Source organism: Xyrauchen texanus, chromosome 16, assembly GCF_025860055.1.
Source record: "Xyrauchen texanus isolate HMW12.3.18 chromosome 16, RBS_HiC_50CHRs, whole genome shotgun sequence".
In the NCBI taxonomy this organism is placed as follows: Eukaryota; Metazoa; Chordata; class Actinopteri; order Cypriniformes; family Catostomidae; genus Xyrauchen; species Xyrauchen texanus.
The window spans coordinates 15,185,683-15,210,003 of NC_068291.1; the positions used below are offsets into that span (position 1 = coordinate 15,185,683).

The 24,321-nt window shown below is 37.2% G+C and overlaps 1 protein-coding gene across 1 annotated transcript in view; it reads left to right on the top strand.

Annotated features, from left to right (window-relative positions):
- LOC127657117 (sodium/potassium/calcium exchanger 4-like) overlaps window positions 1–17,895 on the top strand; it is an 85,334-nt gene extending 67,439 nt beyond the window's left edge. Inside the window, exons 11-17 of the mRNA XM_052145771.1 lie at window positions 3,939–4,108; window positions 6,044–6,191; window positions 12,137–12,303; window positions 16,201–16,315; window positions 16,421–16,533; window positions 16,625–16,690; window positions 17,743–17,895. Coding sequence (XP_052001731.1) covers window positions 3,939–4,108; window positions 6,044–6,191; window positions 12,137–12,303; window positions 16,201–16,315; window positions 16,421–16,533; window positions 16,625–16,690; window positions 17,743–17,895 — 932 coding nt within the window. The remainder of the gene's footprint in view (window positions 1–3,938; window positions 4,109–6,043; window positions 6,192–12,136; window positions 12,304–16,200; window positions 16,316–16,420; window positions 16,534–16,624; window positions 16,691–17,742) is intronic.
- The last annotated feature ends 6,426 nt before the right edge of the window (window positions 17,896–24,321 follow it).

Here is a 24,321-nt window from a genome sequence, read left to right on the forward strand (position 1 = left end):
AAACTTAGCTAATTTACTTCATTGTGATAAATTATGGAAACTTGACCCACAGCATCTAAAGGAAACAAAATTCTGTGTCTTTCCAAAAGATCAAATTTCCTTTTTTCTTGAGATGAATGATCTTCCTGAATCATCCCCTTCAATACTGTGGAGAAACTTTGAAAGCTTACATCAGGGGTTGTATTTATTTTCAGGCTAGAAAGAAAAGAAAAACGAGTGAATTGGCTGATCTGGAACAACAAATTCATCGTTTGGATAAAGAAAATGCTGTGCACCCATCCATAGAGATTTATAAGAAGATACTCTCTTTAAGATTGAAATACAATCAGATACTTTCGTTAACCATATAACTAGGGTATTCTTATTTACACAACAAACATTTTTTGAATTTGTTGGAAAAACCTCACAAATTATTGGCTAGACAACTTAGGAAATTAGAAAGCTACCATACTTTAAGCAAAGTCAGAGAATGACGAGATATTAACATCTCAAAGATATCAATAGCCAATTTAAACAATTTTATGAAGAATTATACTCCTCCAGGCCTTAAACGGTGACTATGCCACAAATAACTTTTTGGATAGTTGTGATTAACTACTTTAGCACAGGAAGTGACTTCCTAAATCCAGAACTCACAATTAATATAAGATACGGTTAAATTAATGAAATTCAGGAAGGCCCCCGGCCCGACGGATATCCCAGTGAGTTTTATAAGGGATTTAGTGATGATCTTTCACCCTGTCTATTCAAAATGTATACCCAAGCTAATGCTGTTGGCACTTCACCTCTTACCTTAAATGAAGCTATTATAACAGTAATACCTAAAAAAGGGAAAGATATTGTGGAAGCAGGTAGTTATAGGCCAATTTCACTCCTGACATGTGACCAAAAACTTTTGGCTAAAACTTTGTCCATTAGACTTAATTCTGTAATCTGTAAACTCATCCACCCTGATCAGACAGGATTTATTCCAAACAGGCACTCCTCCTCGAATATGAGACATCTTTTTAACATAATCTATTCTTGGAGCACAAATGTAGACTATTTGGTTGTTGTTTCTCTTGATGCAGAGAAGGCTTGCAACCTACAAGAGTGGCCTTATTTCTTTGCAGTTTTGAGAAAATTTGATGTGGGTGTTATTTTTGAAAAGTGGATAAAATCCTTTATTGTAAGCCATGTGCGAGAATTCTTACTAACAGATTGCTCTTTCCACCCTTTCAATTACAGAGAGGCACCAGACAGTGTTACTCTATCTCCTTTACTCTTTGCCTTGGCTCTTGAGCCTCTAGCACAAGTAATTCGCTCTGATCCCAATATATATGTATTTAGCACAAAGGATATAGTAAAATGTCATTGCATGCTGACGATATCCTATTATATGTTACCAAGCCTCAGTCTGCTGTTTTATCTGCCCTTGTATCCCTCTCCAGCTCACACTGCAACACAAAACAGCTGTTAGAGATAATTTCCCACATCCTTACCGCTCTTCCTCTCCCAGCCTCGCTCTCCACAGACGCAGCTCGGCCATGCCCCCATCTCCACAATCATATTGTATGTTTCAGAACTCAAAACTTCCTCCTTACAGAAAAGAGCATTTGTTGAAACCAAGCTGCCAAAGTGACTCATTCTCTACTTCCTCCACATTGTGATGTCACACTGTGATAGACATTTGCATCTGACCGCCTCCACAACAACATAGCAATGCCTACTTTATCACTTCCATAGCCCACCGAGTAGAGGTGAGCAGTGAGATGGCAAGGAGAGAGAAGGTTAGGTAAAAGCAGTGAGCCAATCAGAACAGTGGGCGTTTACTGTCAAGTCTTAAAGGAGAAACAGCACAAAAACAGAGCATTTCTAACAGTCAGAATGAGGGTGGAAAATTATCATGCTTTACAAATATACGACTATGTTTTCTGTTGTTTTTTTGTGCAAAAAAACTACCTCAAGGAACATATTAAAATAATAAGATATGGCATGACCCTTACATGAATTTTTCACGAAAGTGTTTATTTCAACTGTAGTCTAAATTTTCCTTTTGAGGTGGGACTAATATATAGGCTATGCATTACTAGCAGTGTGTGTGTGTGTGTGTGTGTGTGTGTGTGTGTGTGTGTGTGTGTATGTGTGAGCGTGTATTTATCACTTTGTGGGGACCAAATGTCCCCATAAGGATAGTAAAACCCGAAATTTTTGACCTTGTGGGGACATTTTGTCAGTCCCCATGAGGAAAACAGCTTATAAATCACACTAAATTATGTTTTTTGAAAATGTAAAAATGCAGAAAGTTTTCTGTGAGGGTTAGGTTTAGGGGTAGGGTTAGGTTTAGGGGATAGAATATAACGTTTATACAGTATAAAAACCATTATGTCTATGGAAAGTCCCCATAAAACATGGAAACACAATGTGTGTGTGTGTGTGTGTGTGTGTGTGTGTGTGTGTGTGTGTGTGTGTGTGTGTGTGTGTGTGTGTGTGTGTGTGTGTGTGTGGAGTTTGCCCCGTTTCAAAAGTGATAGTTTAAAACAAAAAATTCAGTTACTTTATTTTTTGTGGTACTCGAGCATGTCAAAGATGCTCTCTATGCAGCTAGAGTATTTTTATTTATTTCTTTACCACAAATTGTCTTTCATATTATATTGTGTGGCTGTATTTGTTAGCGGTCAGTGTAATAGTTTAATGGCAGTGGACTCTTCCTGTGTTGTCCTGCAGTAATGTGGAGGATGTCGGAGTCTTTCATTGCATGTCAGTGATGTGTGTGTTGATGTTGAATGACAGTATACCAGTGGGAATCAGTCTCTCATTGACAGGCATGAGCTTTAATTGAAATTTGAGGCATATCCTTTGGCTTTTCAGTGTTAATTTCTCTTCAGCTATAGAAGTTTCTTAATCTGTATTTTTGTCTTGTTTTCCATTTAAAAGTACACACATGCTTAAAAAAAGAAGCATGTGTGCTTTTTAATTGACTTCAAAAGCAAATTTGTTTAAGATATAGATGAAATTACTCTGACGTCACGTTGCCATAGGCAACCATGCTTCCGTGTTCTTTTGAAAAGCAGATTTCAGTGGTGGATTTGGGCAGTGCTGCAGCTTTAGATAATGTTTTAAGTGTAATATAATGTAATATTTGTTAATGTTAATAAAAGTTATTATAAAGGGATGGCTTTGGTTTACTATGAAGAAATATACAGTATGTAGGTTCTTTCTGAACTATCTGCAAAACATGTTATAACTTCTTTCAATATGCCTGTATGATTATGTAACAGATTGATGAATGCACATCCTCACGCATATAACACACTTCTAAAGGCTGAGAAATGGGTCATATAAAATTGAAAACTACCATCAGACTCGCAAAATATTTTACTGCTTAAATTATTGATCCAGATACAGTTAATAATAATATTTGACTTCAGTATCATCATATTCACTATTCAAACTTAATAAAAGCCATTTTTGATTGATCATGTTACTTACTATATTCAAAATTAATTCAAAGACACCATTTTAGCAGTATGACATTATTTTTGTTCACTTATTCTTTCACAAACCGTAGCCTGTGCGCTGTGTTGAGACGGGGACACGGTCAAAGTCTTCCTGTTAGATCTTTCATGGGTCTTGTTCGTATAATATCAGGTCATATTTGGCCTCATATCTGTCACAGTGGTTGCACTGCAGTGGCTTTTCAAGTAAATGTTATTTTCAGGACGTTTCAATATTTTTACAGGAAAACAAGACACTTACTGACAAGGAAAATTGCTTTATTTTGCAGTGCAATTGTTATAGTTATTGGGATCAGATTTTTGTCTCTCATGGTAGATTTGTTGGGGTGTGTGTGTGTGTGTGTGTGTGTGTGTGTGTGTGTGTGTGTGTGTGTGTGTGTGTGTGTGTGTGTGCCATGTGAAGGTGCACTTACCGGCTCTGTTTTTCCTTCATGTTCATAGTAAAGCCTAGTAAAACATACACTCGTGGGTCTGTGGTGATGGTGGATGAGATGATGAATTCTAGTCCTCCGCACTATCGCTTCCCTGAGGCTGGCCTGAGGGTCATGATCACCAACCACTTTGGACCCAAGACACGTCTGCGAATGGCAAGCCGCCTCATCATCAACGAGGTAGGAACAAACACACTCCACGAAAGAACAAGAAACAGGAACCCCTTTGAGGAAATAAAATAGTAAGTCATGTTCTAGGTATTTGTTTATGGCCATTTGTATATAAAAAATCAGAATGAACAATTATTCCGCTAAGTAATAGTTATGTAGACTAACTGTGGGCTGTTTATGGTTTCCATGCAATATAGCAACTTGTTGTATTAAAGTCAAAATGAAATCAATATTGACTCTCTTTACTTATGGGGATAATGAACTAACCTTTATGTTGTTCCAACCCTGTATTACTTTTTCATTGAACACAAAAGGAAATGTTAGGCAGAATGACAGCCATGGTCACCATTCACCTTCATTGTATGGAAAAAAAGATGCAATGAAAGTGAATATATATAATTCTGATGGATGAATTCAAGACCAATCCTTAAAATTTAGATTGTGTTGAATATCCTCTTTCCCTCGAAATATCACATTATGGAAGTAATATGTCTTTTAAATGCAGACTGCGTTTTCATAGTATTCAACTGATTTACAGTCGCATATGTGCGTGTATACCAGCTATTTTACAATGGCTTCGAATGTGGTTAATGCATTTAGAATTCAGAGTCGGCACTATCTGTTTTATATAGAACGTTTTTAACACTGGAAACCCAGAGACTGGATTATAAACCCTAGTTCAGAAGAGCTTATGGACCAGCCTTTGTTGGTTGTCTCAGCACTGTGGAGTTCTCACACCAGGTAGCCCAGTTCTGAGTGTGAGGCTTATTAAACCGTTTCTATAAATATCCACTGCCTGACGCTCAAAGAATGGTGTTAGAAATTAAACCCCCACCACAAAGACTACTGAGGAATCTGATAGAGACATGTCAGCTAGTTAGGAGAGAAATGAGACTGGGAATGGTGTTACTACATTTAAAATAAATTCAAAGACATAATTTTAGCAGTATCATTGATGTATAGTGAGCACGTAGTTTCATTTAAAGTAATAGTTCACCCAAAAATGAAAATAATCATCATTTACAGTACTTACCCTCATGGCATCTCAGATGTTTATGTCTGTCTTTTACTAAACACACAGATATTCAAAATAATAATATTTAAGTTACGTATGTAGGTCCATACAATGCAAGTGAATGGTGATCAAAACTTTGAAGCTCCATAAAGTACATAAAGGCAGCATAAAAGTAATCGGTGCAACTTCAGTGGTTTAATCCATGTCTTCTGAAGTGATCCAATCGGTTACAGGTGAGAACTGAGCATATTGTAACTTATATTTCACAATAAATCTTGATATCTGCAGTCTCATTTGGCGGTCATGATTTCAAGCTCGATTACACTTCCTTGCACCGTCTAGCCCTCTGCACATGCGCCAAGCGCTATGTATCGAGCTTGAAATCATGATTGTACCCAGAGCCTGCAATGGCAAGTTGTACAGTCTGTTCTCTCCCACATCTGATTGGATTACTTCAGAAGACAGATTAAACCACTGGAGTTTTATGGATTACTGTTATGCTGCCTTTTTGTGGTTTTTGGAGCTTCAAAATAGTTACAACAAGCAGCACTTCAGTTGTATATACTGTTTTTAAAGATGTTTCCACTCTTCCTATCTGCCATTGGCCAGACCATTGGTTAAGCCTACAGTGTTCAAACAGCAATGTTTTTAAAGCTCCACAGAGCACACTTGTTTTGGGAAATCAACCTAGAAAAATGGCTGAGTGCGCATATTAAGCCGAGATAGGAGAATACATTTAAACCAGAAAGTTTGTGGTGCCTGAAATCTTTTTCTAAAAATATGAATGGACAGGGAACAAATTAAGTGATACAGAAGTGTTGAATATGGTCCTTTGTGTGTCTTCATTGAAAAGAGTCAGATTTTGGGTAAGTTGATAAGTACATTTTGAAGTAGTTTCCAAGCTTTACTTGTTCTCTCTATGCATACAGCAACAGCGGCTGGTGAAAACGGCTAATGGTGTTGACGTAGTGCTGGTGGCAGATAAGAACGCTGACACTATGGAAAATGGCATTATAATGGAGGAAAAGCTCACTGAGGAGCCGGAGGATGACATGTCATCTCCCTTCAGCCTGCCTGGTGAGAGGGTTTGACTTTTTCTCACATTAACACACAGAGTCTTTAACCTCATGCAGTGACACTGGTGCCATCTGACATCACACCGAGTGCTGATCATAAACTCAAATGTCTTTGAACTGTTTTAGATGGGAGTTTATATCTGTTCTTGTGCAGTGTCCTAGCCAGCAGGGATTCCAGGGTCATGGAAAAGTCATTTTAAAATTGTCATGGAAATTTAACATTTTCAAGTCTTAAATATTTCATCAGCAATATTGTTTTTAGATAAAATGCGATCTCTAAAAAATTATATATATAAAAACCTTAAAAAGTATTCCCAAATGAATGAAAACGTAATTTAAATATATAGGTCAAATCATGTGGGAACCTTAAACAAGGCTTGTAGAGATAAAGTTTTCGCTCTATCGACAAGCAAGGAGAAATTTTCATTATCATTTTGGTTTTCTATATTTCTTGTGTTCTGCTGGGTAGCCCCACCCACCATGAAATACAATTGGCAAAAATCATCCTCCACGTTAAAAAAACAAGTGTGATTGGCTATGATTTTGGCGTTTCAGGGTTATTATAATTTTATATTATTTAATGTCTATGTTATTTGAAATTTGTCTTTTCAGTTTACTTTGTGCTAGTTTTCACTCTGTTCCCTCACTGTATTATTATTATTATTATTATTATTATTATTATTGTTGTTGTTGTTGTTTTAGTTTCAATATATTTAGTTTTAGTATTTCAGGGCTCACATCATTTAACTGATGTCATTTGATATCATATACTGTATATACAGTGCATCTGGAAAGTATACACAGTGCTTCACTTTTTCCACATTTTTTTATGTTACAGCCTTATTCCAAAATGGACTATATTCATTATTTTCCTCAAAATTCTAAAAACAATACCCCATAATGAAAACATGAAAGAAGTTTGTTTGAAATCTTTGCAAATTTATTACAAATAAAAAACAAAGGAAAAAAAAAATCATATGTACATAAGTATTCACAGCCTTTGCCATAACACTCAAAATTGAGCTCAGGTGCATCCTGTTTCCACTGATCATCCTTGAGATGTTTCTACAACTTGATTGGAGTCCACCTGTGGTAAATTCAGTTGATTGGACATGATTTGGAAAGGCACACACCTGTCTATATAAGGTCCCACAGTTAACAGTGCATGTCAGAGCACAAACCAAGCCATGAAGTCCAAGGAATTGTCTGTAGACCTCCGAGACAGGATTGTATCGAGGCACAGATCTGGGGAAGGATACAGAAAAATGTCTGCAGCATTGAAGGTGCCAATGAGCATAGTGGCCTCCATCATCTGTAAATGGAAGTTTGGAACCACCAGGACTCTTCCTAGAGCTGGCTTCTGGCCAAACTGAGTGATCGAGGGAGAAGGGCCTTAGTCAGGGAGGTGACCAAGAACCTGATGGTCACTCTGACAGAGCTCCAGCTTTTCTCTGTGGAGAGAGGAGAACCTTCCAGAACAACAACCATCTCTGCAGCACTCCACCAATCAGGCCTGTATGGTAGAGTGGCCAGACGGAAGCCACTCCTCAGTAAATGGCACATGACAGCCCGACTGGAGTTTGCCAAAAGGCACCTGAAGGACTCTCAGACATGAGAAACTAAATTCTCTGGTCTGATGAAACAAAGATTGGCCTGAATGGCAAGCATCATGTCTGGAGGAAACCAGGCACAGCTCATCACCTGGCCAACACCATCCCTACAGTGAAGCATGGTGGTGGCAGCATCATGCTGTGGGGATGTTTTTTAGAGGCAGGAACTGGGAGACTAGTCAGGATCAAGGGAAAGATGAATGCAGCAATGCACAGAGATATCCTTGATGAAAACCTGCTCCAGAGCGATCTAGACCTCACACTGGGGCGAAGGTTCATCTTCCAACAGGACAACAACCCTAAGCACAGCAGCCAAGATAACAAAGGAGTGGCTACGGGACAACTCTGTGAATGTACTTTAGTGGCCCAGCCAGAGCTCAGATTTGAACCCGATTGAACATCTCTGGAGAGATCTGAAAATGGCTGTGTACCGATGCTCCCCATCCAACCTGATGGAGCTTGAGAGGTCCTGCAAAGAAGTATGGGAGAAACTGCCCAAAAATAGGTGAGCCAAGCTTTTAGCATCATACACAAAAAGACTTGAGGCTGTAATTGGTGCCAAAGGTGCTTCAACAAAGTATTGAGCAAAGGCTGTGAAGACTTATGTACATGTGATTTTTATAAATTTGCAAAGATTTCAAACAAACGTCTTTCACGTTGTCATTATGGGGTACTGTTTGTAGAATTTTGAGAAAAATAATTAATTTAATCAATTTTGGAATAAGGCTGTAACATTGTGCACTGTGAATACTTTCCAGATGCACAGTATACAATATATACACTCACCGGCCACTTTATTAGGGACACCTGTGCATCTACTTATTCATTTGATTATCTAATCAGGCAATTGTATGGCGGCAGTGTAATGTATTATGTCATGCAGATATGGGTCTCGTGCATACCTGTCAGCACTCCCGTTTTTTTCCACCCATCTCCGACACAGTGGGAAAAATTACGTTACTCAGCACATTAAATCACAATGGCAAAATTTGTATGTATTTAGACTGCCCTCGTGTGTTCAGAAATGCTTTTCTGGATAGCACTGTTATAATGGGTAATTAGGGGTGTAAGTCTGATGTTTTATCATGATACTATCTTATATCGATTCTCTGATATTTGCTGATACTTTAAAGTCTGCCAGGATACAATATTATGCACCTATTTTACTTAAGATGTTGAAATAAATTATACAGATAATAAAAAAATAACATCACACATAAGTGATCATCAATCGTTTGATAAGTTTATTTTTCAGTTTAATCCAAGTCAAAGTACTTACATACCCATAACTTGTTTCCAACTATCCATGCTATCCACAGTTTTGTTGGCTACAACTTCCACAGTTGTACTTAACAATTCTGTTAGTTAACTGGGATAAATGTTAGTAAGGGTATTGATGTGTAATATGTAAAGTCTTATAACTGAAGATGGATCTGAGCAGGTGTTTCTCTTTCTCTCATTATTGCTGTTCAGAATGTCGACGTGTTGAAGATGTTTCACATGTTGGTTGAACTGCTCCATGGTACTTTTAAATGGCAAATTCTCATGTAAAATTCAAATGGGTCGCATGCGCAACTATATCGTTGGAAGCCCAAATTAATAGCGCATGTGAGCCGCTCTGCGTTTGTCATGAGATCTCGCATTTTAAGGAGCCCGGTTGGTGTGTGCACTGATCCTGTCACTGGTCCAGAGCTCGTGTTTCACAGGAAGCTCGTTTGACGCGTGTGCACTGAGCGCAATTTGGCTTCAAAGACCCCACGCACATCCGTGTCCCACATGAAAATCATATTTGGTGCTCATAAAGTGAAATGAATATAATAAAGTTGCTTCATTGCCTGACGGAAATGCGTACGGACATGGCTGAAATGAGAGCATTAAAACTAAGGTATATCTTTAAAAAATGTCTATCGATATTTACGTGTTATCGATAACATTGGATCATTGGTTATTGGATCGATGAATCATTACACCCCTAGTGGTTATTTGGGTTATCCAACAGTCTGGCCATTCTCCTCTGACCTCTGTCATCAATAAGCCGTTTTCGCCCACAGTTTTTTGTTTTGTTTGTTTCCGCACCATTCTCTATACACTCTAGAGACTGTTGTGTGTGGAATTCCCAGGAGATCACATTTTTTCCTCATTCTGATGGTTGATGTGAACATTAACTGAAGCTCCTGACCTGTATCTGCATGATGTTATAAATTACACTGCATTACATTGGTTAGATAATTGCATTAATAAGTAGCTGTACAGGTGTTCACACATACATGATTTTATTGTTTAGTGAATGTGGGTTGTAAAGTTTTATATATACTTTGTTTTATACTTTGTATAAAACACAAATTAATTATTTTTAAAATGAATTTTATTTTTAATAAAACTATATTTTTTTAGAGATCTCTCTTTTTTTGAGTTCTCAACCAAAAAAGCAGTGGGTAAACTTTTCATATTGACATTTGTATTCATAAATGAAAACTTGATTTTTGTTATTTTGTTTGAAGAATGAGGCATTCTTATGAGTAACAACTGTGATGATAACACCAGTGACAAATTACATTTCTAAGATGGTGTCAATGAGAGATGTCCCAATCGGCCGCCGATCAAAGTCGGAAGATATTCGTCTTAAATCGGCTGATCCTGCCTAGATTTAGGGCCGATCTATTTTGCAGCATGCAGGCAATCACACATACACTGCTCCTCTAATGAATGAGCGCTTGCTCAGCCCTTGAAGCACTGAATGGACTATGGAGTTGTTGGCAATTCTAAGCATTCACAAATTTAAAAACTTTCAGACATCATGTAATTGAGATGAAAATGCCGGTTTGTTTTAAAAAATGTGTAAGAATTACATGTGTATGAATATTAATTTGCCCATTTTCTAGAGTCGTTATGGTAGTTATTCGGACTCATTGCACAGTGAACAGAAAGAGGATATAGAGGCTGCTAACAGGTTAAAAAACAAATGAAACAACAAATAAATGCAAATACATGACAATCAGACGTTGTGTTGAGACTGTTTGAGCAAACACGAGCGCTCTGTCAAAGACGTGCACTCTTCAGGTGCTCTCAATATCTCATTATCAGTCACTGATCCCAATTTAAATCAGATTAATGTTGGTCACGATACCACTAATAATAAATATAACCGTTTAACCTTCAATAACGACGTCACGTCTTCATGCTTTTGCCATAGATATGAATGATTTCTCACTGGAGCAGTTTTTACAGCTTGTTATGAATATATTTTTCTTATTTTTGAATGCATCTCTGTGGTGTGTGATGCTTTCATGGTTTTTACTGGTTGTCAGTATGTCACAATGACATATTGATATTGACAACAGAACTATTAATAACGGTTTCTTTATTGTTGAACTTGGGCCTGTTCAAGAGTAACTGTTTACGCCACTTAAGTCAAATTGTGAAATTTTGAATTCGTTTTTATAGAATTATTTTTTGTTGTGACTTCAAGTCAAGCTGTTTACACCATTTGTAAGTGTATGTAAGATTTCTATTCATCCTACAGAACTCAGTGGATTTGTGATTTTATTTTTGCACCTGAATATTAAAGTTAAAATAAGTTATTACACCATTCTAAGTAGAAGTTGATTTTATATGTGAGTTTTATAAAAATGCTAGTTGCACTAAGTTAAATGCATTAAGCTGAAGACATCTTTTAATTACTTTGTTTACTTAGTTATTTTTGTAAACAAACAAAGCTCTATTATCTAGGCAAACAAGGATCGAATCGGAACTAAATATCGGCAGATATTTAAATATCGGTTCGGGATCGCAGGCCAAAAAAGCTGATTGGGACATCCCTAATATTTTTGTTCGTTTTGGGGTAATTACAACGTGTTTTAGTTTAGTTAGTTTTTACAATTATGTTATAGCATAACTTTTATTTATATTTCGGTTAAAATTGTTTTCATTTTATTTTTTCATTTTTGTTACGAATAACAATGTTTAACAGTATTTCTCTTTTGGAGTTGACATTTAAAAAAAATTAAGCTGGAAACATGTGTAGCAACTGTTAGCTCAATGCATTGTTTATACAATTGAGATTACTACACTTATGATTAAATTCCATGCAGATCAAATGATAAAGGATCTCATTTTATATTGTTTTGAGATTATGGATTTAACTATTCATTGACTTTGTTTAGAATGGCTGTTATGCATTGTACAGGCATTTCTCATGTGTTTTCGTATGAGCTGTACGAAACTGTGACCAGCCACCAAGTGAACTAAGTCACCAGGATTGGCTGGTCAAGTCAATGGCAAGAACAAAACAATAAGCTTTTTGTTGAGCTATAATTTGTGTTCTCATTGACTGTAGGGGGCTGTATGGATCGAGTCAAGCTTTTCATCTCCTGGCCCATTTTGGTTCTGCTATACTTCACTGTGCCCAACTGTGCCAAGCCACGGTGGGAGCACCTCTTCATGCTGTCCTTCTTCCTCTCCACAATGTGGATAGCCATCTTCTCCTACTTCATGGTGTGGATGGTGAGTACATGTTTGTATGTATTCTGGTTGTGCTAAATACATGAATAATACCTTAAATCATGCGGCTTGTTAAGAGGTTTGCTATTACTTCCTAAATGATCAGACTTACAGGTGAAACTCGAAAAATTAGAATATCGTGCAAAAGTTCATTTAATTTCAGTAATTCAACTTAAAAGGTGAAACTAATATATTATATAGACTCATTACAAGCAAAGTAAGATATTTCAAGCCTTTATTTGATATCATTTTGATGATTATGGCTTACAGCTTATGAAAACCCCAAATTCAGAATCTCAGAAAATTAGAATATTACATGAAATCAATAAAATAAAAGGATTTTAAATACAGAAATGTCGGCCCTCTGAAAAGTATAATCATGCATATGTACTCAGTACTTGGTTTGGGCCCCTTTTGCATTAATTACTGCCTCAATGCGGCGTGGCATGGATGCTATCAGCCTGTGGCACTGCTGAGGTGTTATGGAAGACCAAGATGCTTCAATAGCGGCCTTCAGCTCTTCTGCATTGTTTGGTCTCATGTCTCATCTTTCTCTTGGCAATGCCCCATAGATTCTCTATGGGGTTCAGGTCAGGCGAGTTTGCTGGCCAATCAAGCACAGTAATACCATGGTCATTGAACCAGGTTTTGGTACTTTTGGCAGTGTGGGCAGGTGCCAAGTCCTGCTGGAAAATGAAGTCAACATCTCCATAAAGCTTGTCTGTTGAAGGAAGCATGAAGTGCTCTAAAATGTCCCGGTAGACGGCTGCGTTGACTCTGGACTTAATAAAGCACAGTGGACCAACACCAGACGATGGCATGGCTCCCCAAACCAACACAGACTGTGGAAACTTCACACTGGACTTCAAGCATCTTGGATTGTGTGCCTCTCCATTCTTCCTCCAGACTCTGGGACCTTGGTTTCCAAATGAGATGCAAAATTTGCTCTCATCAGAAAAGAGGACTTTGGACCACTGAGCAACAGACCAGTTCTTTTTTTCTTTAGCCCAGGTAAGACGTTTGACATTTGAAGCCCATGTCCAGGACCGTCTGTGTGTGGTGGCTCTTGATGCAGTAACTCCAGCCTCAGTCCACTCCTTGTGAAGCTCCCCCACACATTTGAATGGCCTTTTCCTGACAATCCTCTCCAGGCTACGGTCATCCCTGCTGCTTGTGCACCTTTTTTTTCCACACGTTTCCCTTCCACTTAACTTTCTATTAATGTGCTTTGATACAGCACTTTGAGAACATCCAACTTCTTTTGCAATTACCTTTTGAGGCTTTCCCTCCTTGTGGAGGGTGTCAATGATGGTTTTCTGCACAACTGTCAGGTCAGCAGTCTTCCCCATGATTGTGAATTCAACTGAACCAGACTGAGAGACCATTTAAAGGCTCAGGAACCCTTTGCAGGTGTTTAGCTGATTAGAGTGTGACACTTTGAGCCTACAATACTGAACCTTTTCACAATATTCTAATTTTCTGAGATTCTGAATTTGGGGTTTTCATAAGCTGTAAGCCATAATCATCAAAATGATATCAAATAAAGGCTTGAAATATCTTACTTTGCTTGTAATGAGTCTATATAATATATTAGTTTCACCTTTTAAGTTGAATTACTGAAATTAATGAACTTTTGCACGATATTCTAATTTTTCGAGTTTCACCTGTATGTATGGGATCAAAATCCCATCAAATGTATTGCGATCACAGATCAAAAAATAACAAGCATGAATCAAAAATATATTAACACATTTAAAATATGCAGCAAAAAAACTAAATGCAAAATCATTAGAATTGCAAGCAATCATGTTTTCCTTGGTTATATTACTGTTTTTGTGCTCTCAATTATGTTTATATTTTTAAAAACTTGTATGCGTATGCTGTATTTTTCTTTGTTTTTGTTTCCAAGTTGTGCTCTTGGTTTTCTAAAACCTTGCGATTAGAGTCATGTAAATCAGGAGGTGTTTTACATCCCCATTGGTCCACTAGTTCTTGATCGACAGCTCTTCCTCTAGCCAATCATTCGAAGAGGGAAGATGATGTCACTCCATTGCAACTCTGACAGCTGCTGCTCAATATTATATTATTTGTGGTTGATGGATACGCTGCTTGTGTCTGTTTTGAGTATTTTCTGTCAGCTCTGGGGAAACAATGTGTTGTCCGAGTAGGCCATTATCATAGTCCATTAACACTAGTATCGAGTAAGCTGAATTTATTTAGCAGAGTCTTTAATTTAGACATTATTTAAGACCTCCTTGTTTGTAGGTTTTCAGAAGAATCAGAATCCGCATCAGATTTATTGCCAAGTATGCTTATACAAGGAATTTGTCTTGGTGCATTGGCTGCATTTCTTAAAAAAACAAGGCTGTGTTGATGTGGATGTTTGATGCATGTGTTTACCAGCTGTACCAATGTAGTCGTGAGTTCAGACTTGATCCGCTTGTCCATTAAATAAAATCTAGATCCCGACACAAAGACCTATTACAATACTGATGAATATAGAAATGCTTACATATAATTTGACTTTTTTATATTTTTTTTATTATATCAAAAATCTAAAAGTTGTGCATTATTGCTGACACCTACATGCACACTTTGGGGTTGTTTGTGTGCCTGTAAGTCATGTGCTTCAAACGTTATTGAAGTTGTATACTCTGTTATGGAAATGTTGGATTTGCGAAACGGGACATCAACCCACTAGTTTTAAAGTTAGCAATAGCGATAAGAGTATCATTTGTTCACGTGACTTTCGAATTGTGAAAAAGAAATGGCTGTGCGCAAAACCACGCCGTGGTCAATAAACGAGGTACAGACGGTCCACTCATTAGCGATGAACAAAAAAAGTCTCTCCGGAAGTGTCTCAGCTGTTGGCCACACACGGCTACCACCGGACCTACCTACAGTGTTGGGAAAAGTTAAAAAATAAACTTAAGTAGCTTCAGATCTGTCAAGGAAATGTGGAAGTGGTTCGACCAAATGTATGCTATCTAAACCGGCGAGCAATGGGAGGGAGAGTGCCCTGGACTGGCACTGTTGTTCCACGATGGAGGATGGTATGTTTTGTTATGTTAAATCTATAATCTGCTTGAAAGCTTCACTTTATTTAGTTGACCAGTTACTGGAAGCTTGCTTCTAAAACAACCAGGCCAATTTAACTGTAACACTTGTGTAAAATCACCATGCAACAACTGCTTTATGCAGCACAATGAGCTAGTAGCTAACAGCTAGCGGTTGTGTTATTGTTTTGGTCCGTTTGTGTCGCATTTAAGATGATGTCACAGCAGTGGAGGCGACTATGACGATCAGCCTATAATCCCACCCACGCTGAGGAGACACTAAACTGCAGTGGAAATGCAAGCTCAGAAAAGTAAAGCGAGTAGTGTTGAGGCGAGTCGAACTGTAACGTGCAGTGGAAAAGTGCCAAAAATTCAGCTGACTCGATACATGTGTTAACGGACTATGATAATGGCCTACTCGGACAACTAGAGCTGGCAGAAAATATTCAAAACAGACACAAGCAGCGTATCTATCAACCACAAATAAAATATTGAGCAGCAGCCGTCGGAGTTGCATTGGTCATCTCCACTCTTTGAATGATTGACTACAGGAAGAGCTGTCGATCAAGAACTAGTGGATCAATGGGGACGCAGAACGCCCCCCGATTTACATGAAACTCTAATCGCAAGTTTTGTAAAACGTATTCACGCTTATTATTTTTGGATCCATGACCACAATTCTTTTGATGGGATTTTGATCTCATATTTGAAGTTGCGGGTGACAAAATGGGCAAATGTTTTTTTTTTTTTTTTAAATGGATCAAATAAATGTTTTTGCCCTTTTGCTGATTGTAAGCCATACTGCTTTCATGCAAGATATATCACTTTTGCATTTCATGTGCAGGTCACAATTGTTGGATACACACTTGGAATCCCAGATGTTATAATGGGTATCACTTTTCTGGCTGCTGGCACCAGTGTTCCTGATTGCATAGCAAGTCTCATTGTTGCTCGGCAAGGTACAGCTATCGTTTTGTAATTGTCCTACTTTCCCATGCTGTCTGATGTCTCATCCATGTTGAGATGACTTTCCCAACTCAGGCTTTGTATTTTTGTGTGTTCAGGCCTGGGGGACATGGCTGTCTCCAACACGATTGGCAGTAATGTCTTTGATATCCTGGTTGGACTCGGTGTTCCCTGGGGCATCCAGACAATGGCTGTCAACTATGGCTCTGTGGTATCTTTCATTTTCTTCTCACACATGCACATAAACACAAAATCCCACAACGACAGTGAAATTACCTTTTTGTTTTTTTTTGTGTCCTCAGATTCAGATCAACAGTAAAGGATTGGTTTACTCTGTGGTGCTGCTACTGGGCTCGGTGGCTTTAACTGTGAGCAATTTACCTTTTGTTTAAAATCCAAAAAATAATTTGAGTGTCCAATAACCGATATGCTATGCAGAACTGATTTTTTGCTTGTGGCACAATAAGTTAAAAAAAACAACATAATTTGCATTATAAATATTTAAGTAATAATTTGATGATGACTATTAACTAATTATTCGTACTAAAATATTATAAATGTTTATTGTTGTTAAGTCATACAATTTTTTTTTACAGTTGTTAATTACAATTATGTATAGTAAATATTATTATTTTATAATAATAATAAAAATAATAAAATGATATAGTTTTTTTGTGGTCTAAATGGTCATACATTTATTTTCATCTTCGTTTTGTTAAGTATTTAAGCGTAAATTGCTGTACTTTTAATAATTATATTCGCTATAGTTGTATGAATTATTAACAACAATAATTATTATAATTTGTTGTTAATAATAACACATACAGTTAAATATAATTATGAATATAACTACTATTAATATTATCATCGTCAATATAATTATTAATAATAATAATAATAATAGAATTGCAATAATTGTATTTAATATAAATATTAAATATATTTATGCAAAGTGGTTTCGTGTTCTAAATGGTCACATGTTTTCTTGTTTGTTTTGGTCTTATATTATTAAGCATAAATGCCTTTACGTTTCTCGCAGAATAATTGTATTTAATAATTACAAAATAATTTTATGAACTATTGTATGAATTATTATTTACAATAATTAATATTAATAAGTTATTGTTTTGATCATTAACTTATTCAATTATTTAATTTTTATATTTGTTTATATTTGCACAGTTGTTTTGTGGTCTAAACAGCCGCAAATTTACTTTTGATCTTTGTTTTGATCTTAAATTGGTAAACAATGCTTTGCGTTTCTCATTTGAGAATCAGTGGGTGACACTTATCGGTTGACCAGATTTTATGATTCTGAAACAACTGAGTAGAATGTGTGAATATCTTCAAAAAAGATCAGTCTCTTTAAACTAAAGTGTAATCTGCCCTTTTTACTCTAATTTCGTTTCTTCACCTGCAGGTGTTGGGCATCCATGTTAACAGGTGGAGGTTGGACTTTAAGCTGGGCATGTATGTGCTTGTGCTTTATGCCATCTTCCTGTGCTTTTCCATCATGATCGAATACAACGTTTTCACTTTTGTCAACCTACCCATGTGTCAAGATGATCTTTAAGGCCAGAGGATTTCCACTGGCATGGAACCAAATTATCTCCAGTTCGGACCAACACCCACACAACACACACAAGATCACCAATGGTTCAGTTTCCTGTCTTTTAATTTGCTCAAAACTATTAAATCTCCCTAATGAGTCACTACCATTCAACAAAACCACTTGCATATCCTCACCACTGTGGCTCAGATGAGGGAATGATATTTCCAAGAACTGTGGCTTCAAAATTCTTTACATCCGTTCCAGGAAATGGCATTCTCCTCGGCAGCTCTCTATATAATGGAATACCCTTCCTCTTCTAAACCTCGGACAATCATGTTGCAGCCCCCTAACGTCTTTTCTGGATTATTCAATAAAGGGGATTCACACTATACAACCCACTTACAGTTGAAGTCAGAAGTTTACATAAACCTTAGCCAAATATATCCAAATGTCACAATTCCTGACATTTAATCGTAGAAAACATTCCCTGTCTTATGTCAGTTTGGATCACAACTTTATTTTATTTGTGAAATATCAGAATAATAATAGAGAGAATTAAGTAAATTTCAGCTTTTATTCCTTTCATCACATTCCCAGTTGGTCAGAAGTTTACATACACTTTGTTAGTATTTGATAGCATTGCCTTTAAATTGTTTAACTTGGGTCAAACATTTTGGATAACCTTCCACAAGTTTCTCACAATAAGTTGCTGGAATTTTGGCCCATTCCTCCTGACAGAACTGGTGTAACGGAGTCAGGTTTGTAGGCCTCATTGCTCACACACAATTTTTCAGTTCTGCCCATAACATTTCTATCGGATTGAGATTTATGATTGCTTTGTGATGGCCACCCCAGTACCTTGACTTTGTTGTCCTTAAGCTATTTTGCCACAACTTTGGAGGTACTCTTGGGGTCATTGTCCATTTGAAAGTCCCATTAGAGACCAAGCTTTAATTTCCTGGCTGATGTCTTAATTTTGCTTAATATATCCACACAATTTTCATTCCTCATGATGCCAACTATTTTGTGAAGTGCACCGGTCCCTCCTGCAGTAAAGCACCCCCACAACATGATGCTGCCACCCCAATGCTTCACGGTTGGGATGGTGTTCTTCAGCTTGCAAGCCTCACCATATTTCCTCCAAATATAATGATGGTCATTTTGGCCAAACATTACAATTTTTGTTTCATTAGACCAGAGGACATTTCTCCCAAAAGTAAGATCTTTGTCCCCATGTGCACTTGCAAACTGTAGTCTGGTGGTTTTTATGTTGGTTTTGGAACAGCAGTTTATGTCGATATAGGAATCGTTTTACTGTGGATATAGATACTTGTCTACCTGTTTCCTCCAGCATCTTCACAAAGTTCTTTGGTGCTGTTCTGGGATTGATTTGCACTTTTCGCACCAAACTACTTTCATCGCTAGGAGACAGAATGCATCTCCTTCCTGGGCGGTATGATGGCTGCGTGGTCCCATGATGTTTATACTTGTGTACTATTGTTTGTACAGATGAATGTGGTACTGTCAGGCATTTTGAAATTGCTCCCAAGGATGAACCAGACTTGTGGATGCCCACAATTTTTTTTTTCTGAGGTCTTGGCTGATTTGATTTTCCCATGATGTCAACAAAGAGGCACTGAATTTGAAGGTTGGCCTTAAAATACATCCACAGGTGCACCTCCAATTAGCTGCTTAAAGAGACTGTTAACTGAACTGGAATTGTGATATAGTCAATTAAATGTGAAACAATCTGTCTGTAAACAATTGTTAGAAAAATTACTTTTCATGTACAAAGTAGATGTCCTAAACGACTTGCCAAAACTATAGTTTGCTAATATTAAATATGTGGAGTGGTTAAAAGATTAGTTTTAATGACTTCAGTCTAAGTGTATGTAAACTTCTAACTTCATCTGTACATCACAAACAGAGCATAAAGGCCAGTGACAAAGAATGCAGCTCATTCACATATGCATTCACAATCTACATTCTCCATTTTCTGTCTTCCCTCACACTGTGACATAAACATAACGCACTTTATATAAAGCATATGACATCTATATCATACTAATTTTATGTCCTCCAGTATGGAAAAATGAAAGTACGACCTTGATGTGGTGCAATAAAGAGAGGGGAATGACATTAAACGACTGCCCTCGAGCAAAAGATTTATTCAGCTTGTTACACGCAAGAAAATTTAACGTTGAAAATGAGACGCTGTCATCATGTTACAGAATAACAGATGTGGAGCATATTCTATATAGATCATGCAACAGAGGACTAGATATTGTGTAATTCTGATGAGCTGGATGATATGTAGCCATCTGGAAGATTCCGGCAGGTGCCAATTGGAGAGGTCATCAAGAGGGGACCAGCTTCTAACACCGCTAAATTTTCTCCCCATTATCATTAAATGCATCTTGCATTAACTAGTGAACCTAACCGATCATGAAAGCACACATCAAAAGCTGCTCCTCACCTCTTTCTCAGCCCAGAGCAGACAAACCTCAGGAAAGCGATTTTATTGCTTTTTTTGTGGTGTGGAAGACTTTCAGCTGCGGCTGCTTTAATATTTCACACACTACATACTGACGAGATCCTAAACGGGCATCCTGAATTTTTGCAAACATGCTACAAATCGATGCATCTGTTGTTTATATGTAAATATGACATCAATGATCCTGTTTAAACCAGTGCTTCCTTACAGATGACAGACAGAGGGGGTGGAATTACATGCGTGAGCCCCAAGCAGTTGCTTTTTCTTTTTTTACAAGGCACCCTGATCTCCCTCTCTCTGGACCTTTTATTACTGTTTGCGTGTAATGCATGATTTGACACAAAGAAGCCATTTTTCAGAAGGGCATAAGCTTTGTGAGCTCACTGTCCCTACAAGGGTGAATCTCACGAAAAGGTGTCCAGGTGACATTAAGCTTAATATAATTTCTTATGTATAAAGAAAATAAAGCCTGTTAAGTGCTATTATGATTTTCTGCAATTTTACATTATTTAAATATAATCCTATTACAATAAAAAATACTGTTTTATTTATATATATATATATGCATACATAAATTAAAGGCAGTAATGCAAATACTACCATGATGTATAAAAGCTTTACTATTGAAATTATATAGAATTATTTTGTTTTTCCTGCAATTACAGTAATAAGAATTCTGGTGGGGCTGCTTAAAGGAATAGTTCACCCAAAATTTTTAATTCTCATCATTTACTCACCCTCATGCAATCCCAGATGTTTATGACTGACTGACTTCTGCTGAACACAAATTAAGATTTTTAGAAGAATATCTCACAACGAAAGTCAATGGGGTCCAAAACTTTGAATCTCAAAAACGCACATAAAGGCAGCATAAAAGTAATCCATATTACGCCATTGGTTAAATCCATGTCTTTAGAAGCGGTATGATTGTTGTGGGTGAGAAACAATATTTAAGTTTTTTTTTTTTTTTTTTTTTTTTATATAAATCTCCACTTTCAATCTAGCCCTTCTAAGCATTCTCCCCTCACCCAAGAGGTACTTTTGTTTTTGGCAATTCGCATTTTTAGTCCACATCACTGCCACCTGGGCAGGGAGGAGAATTTATAGTAAAAAATGACTTGAATATAAAATTGGTTTTCAACCACACCTATCATACAGACGTGGATATAACTGGAGTTGTATGGATTACGTTCATGCTGCATTTTCATGTGCTTTTTGAGTTTCAAAGTTTTTAACCCTGTTGACTTGTATTGTATGGACTTACAAAGTTGAAATATTCTTCTTAAAAAATTTTGTTCAGCAGAAGAAAGTCACACGTCTGGGAGTAAATTATGAAAGAATTTTCTTTTTTTGGCTGAACTATCTCTTTAATTTTCATAAAAACTAATGAAAAAGATATTGCGAAAAAAATCTAAAAATAGCCTTTTTTTTTTTTTTAAAGCAAAGTGTAATTTAGTTTTTCTTTCTTTTGATTTTGTGGTGATCTATTACCCAGACAAGTTCTTGACTGGTTTTGTGAGATTCACCCTTAAATGGCAGCTACTGGACCCATTCACTCAGCTGCGAGCTGGCTCAGGAGATCTGAACTCAAATTTAGGGCGGTGTCTTTGTGTCTTTGTCACTCGTGGAAACTGTCGTAAATTGTAAATTGCTTAGAGGTTCCGCCGCTGTTTTCTGTGCGGAAAGACAGGTGCTGCAGTATTTGATGTACACGGTATATATATGATATATGCAATCTCGGCAAGGGCAGAGTACGGGGGATTATATTTTCATAGAGCCATGTTTGTGAAAGCTGCTGCAGTCGGCCACCTCTGTTACACGTGCATGCAGATTCTGTCATATAATCTCACATCACATAATTGCGATTCTATAAATTTCGACTTTAGTTCATTGTGGCTATGTGCTGTGTGGAATGATGGTGACGATTTTGTGATGTGATTATTTTTATTTTGTCTTTATGTTCTGTGGTTGTTTCTAAGTGGTGATCTGTATGATAATTATTCAGCTGAAATATGTACAATGTATGGATGATGCAGAAGGTGCAACGAAAGCTGCTGCTTATGCCTGGTTGCCACGTTTTATAGTTAAAAAGAGAAAGACTAGTTAGTACCTACCTTGTTTTTTTTCTATTGTATATGTTTGTTGTTTTAAGCTGAGACACCTCTTTTGACCAGTGCAATATATACAGGAATTCATTTAAGAGATTTATTGAAGCTACACTGAAGATATTTGTCAGCATTCTGTCCTTAAAGGAAAAGTTTACCCAAAAATGAAAATCCTTGCATCATTTACTCACCCTCATGCCAATCCAAATTTGTGACATTCTTCTGTGGAAAATGATTTTATACAATGAAAGTGGATGGGGACAGGGGCTGTTAAACTGTAAAGGTAGTCCATATGGGTTGTGTGCTACTGTATATTCTTAGTTGTCTGAAGCCATACGATAGCTTTTTTAGCTGAAATTTTAATTGCAATTCACTGTTAATCTTCCCCTCCATCGCAGTTTTTAAATCTCTTGTGTTCAGTGAAGTCAGTGATGGGCATTATAGATGTCAAAACTTGTGCAAAATCTTGACGCAATATATTTGAGTAACCGCAAAGTGAATAAGTACCTAAAGTTTGATCTTTTTCTTAAAGACTGGCTTTTGAAGACATATGGCACTTTTCCACTGCACATTCCAGTTCGACTCGCCTCAACTCACTTTACTTTTCTGAGCTTGCATTTCCATTGCAGTTTAGTGCCACTTCAACGTGGGTGGGATTATAGGCTGATCGTCATAGTTGCGCCGCCTCTACTGCCATGACATCATTTTAAACACGACAAACATCACTAATGAGTGGAACGTCTGCACCTCGTTTATTGACCACGGCGTGGTTCTGCGCACAGCCATTTCTTTTTTCACAATTGGAAAGTCGTGTGAACAAATGATACTGTTATCGCTGTTGCAAATTTTTTAAACTAGCGGGTTGATGTCCCGTGTCAAATCCAGTGACACTGGTAGTGACGATTCTCTCTGACCAATCAGTGAATTGCTGGGTTTTGACGTCACATTTAGTATCGGCTCGGCTCCCTTGGAACCTCGACCAAGGTGGTACTAAAAAAAGTAGCAGGTACTATCCACAGTGGAAAACCCCAAAAAAGCGAGCAGAGCAGAGTTGAGTTGAGCTGTACCGTGCAGTGGAAAAGCCCCTTTGGAATGTAGTGCACAAGTCTTATGGATTACTTTTGTTACGGTTTTATGGTGCTTTTTTGGGGGCTAATCTTTGGAGATTGACAGCCCCCACCCAATTTCTTGCAAAAATGCAGCATGAAAATCCTCCCAAGTCATACAGTTTTGGAACAACATGAAGGTGAGTAAATGATGACCATTTTTAGTTTTGGATTAGCTTAACCCTTTAACTTTGTTGCAGATATTTTGTGCCATGCTTGATGTAAATGCTATCATTATATTTGAACTGAGATGAGTTTTTTGTTTATGACATTACTTGTATTTTATAAACTTTATGCTTCCAGAGTGGATTGATAATGTTTCAAGTCACTTCAGAGGTCATGGCTTTGTTGCCAGTTGTATAGCACTCACACAAATTGTCTTGTATGCACAGATAACCCATTGTATGCCTCTTTCAAGGGGAAACACTTAAAAATGCTTCAAATGACTGCAATTTCTCACGCATGACTATGCACAGTATGAGAGAACTTATCATGTAATGTCTATTTATTAAACACGTGCACAGATACATGCGCAAATGCTTCAGTATTGACCTGCTGCACTGTGAGTGAATCTGCATATAGGATACCTTCTTCCAAACAACTGTAAGCGTGAGATTTCATGACTTTTATCATAAGACATAAGTTGGTGTGTAACTTGAATGTATTGTCTTGCAAGCAATGGATGTATCCAACCAATGCATTTTACTGTAAAGCAATAATCTAAAAAGAATATGAACGATAT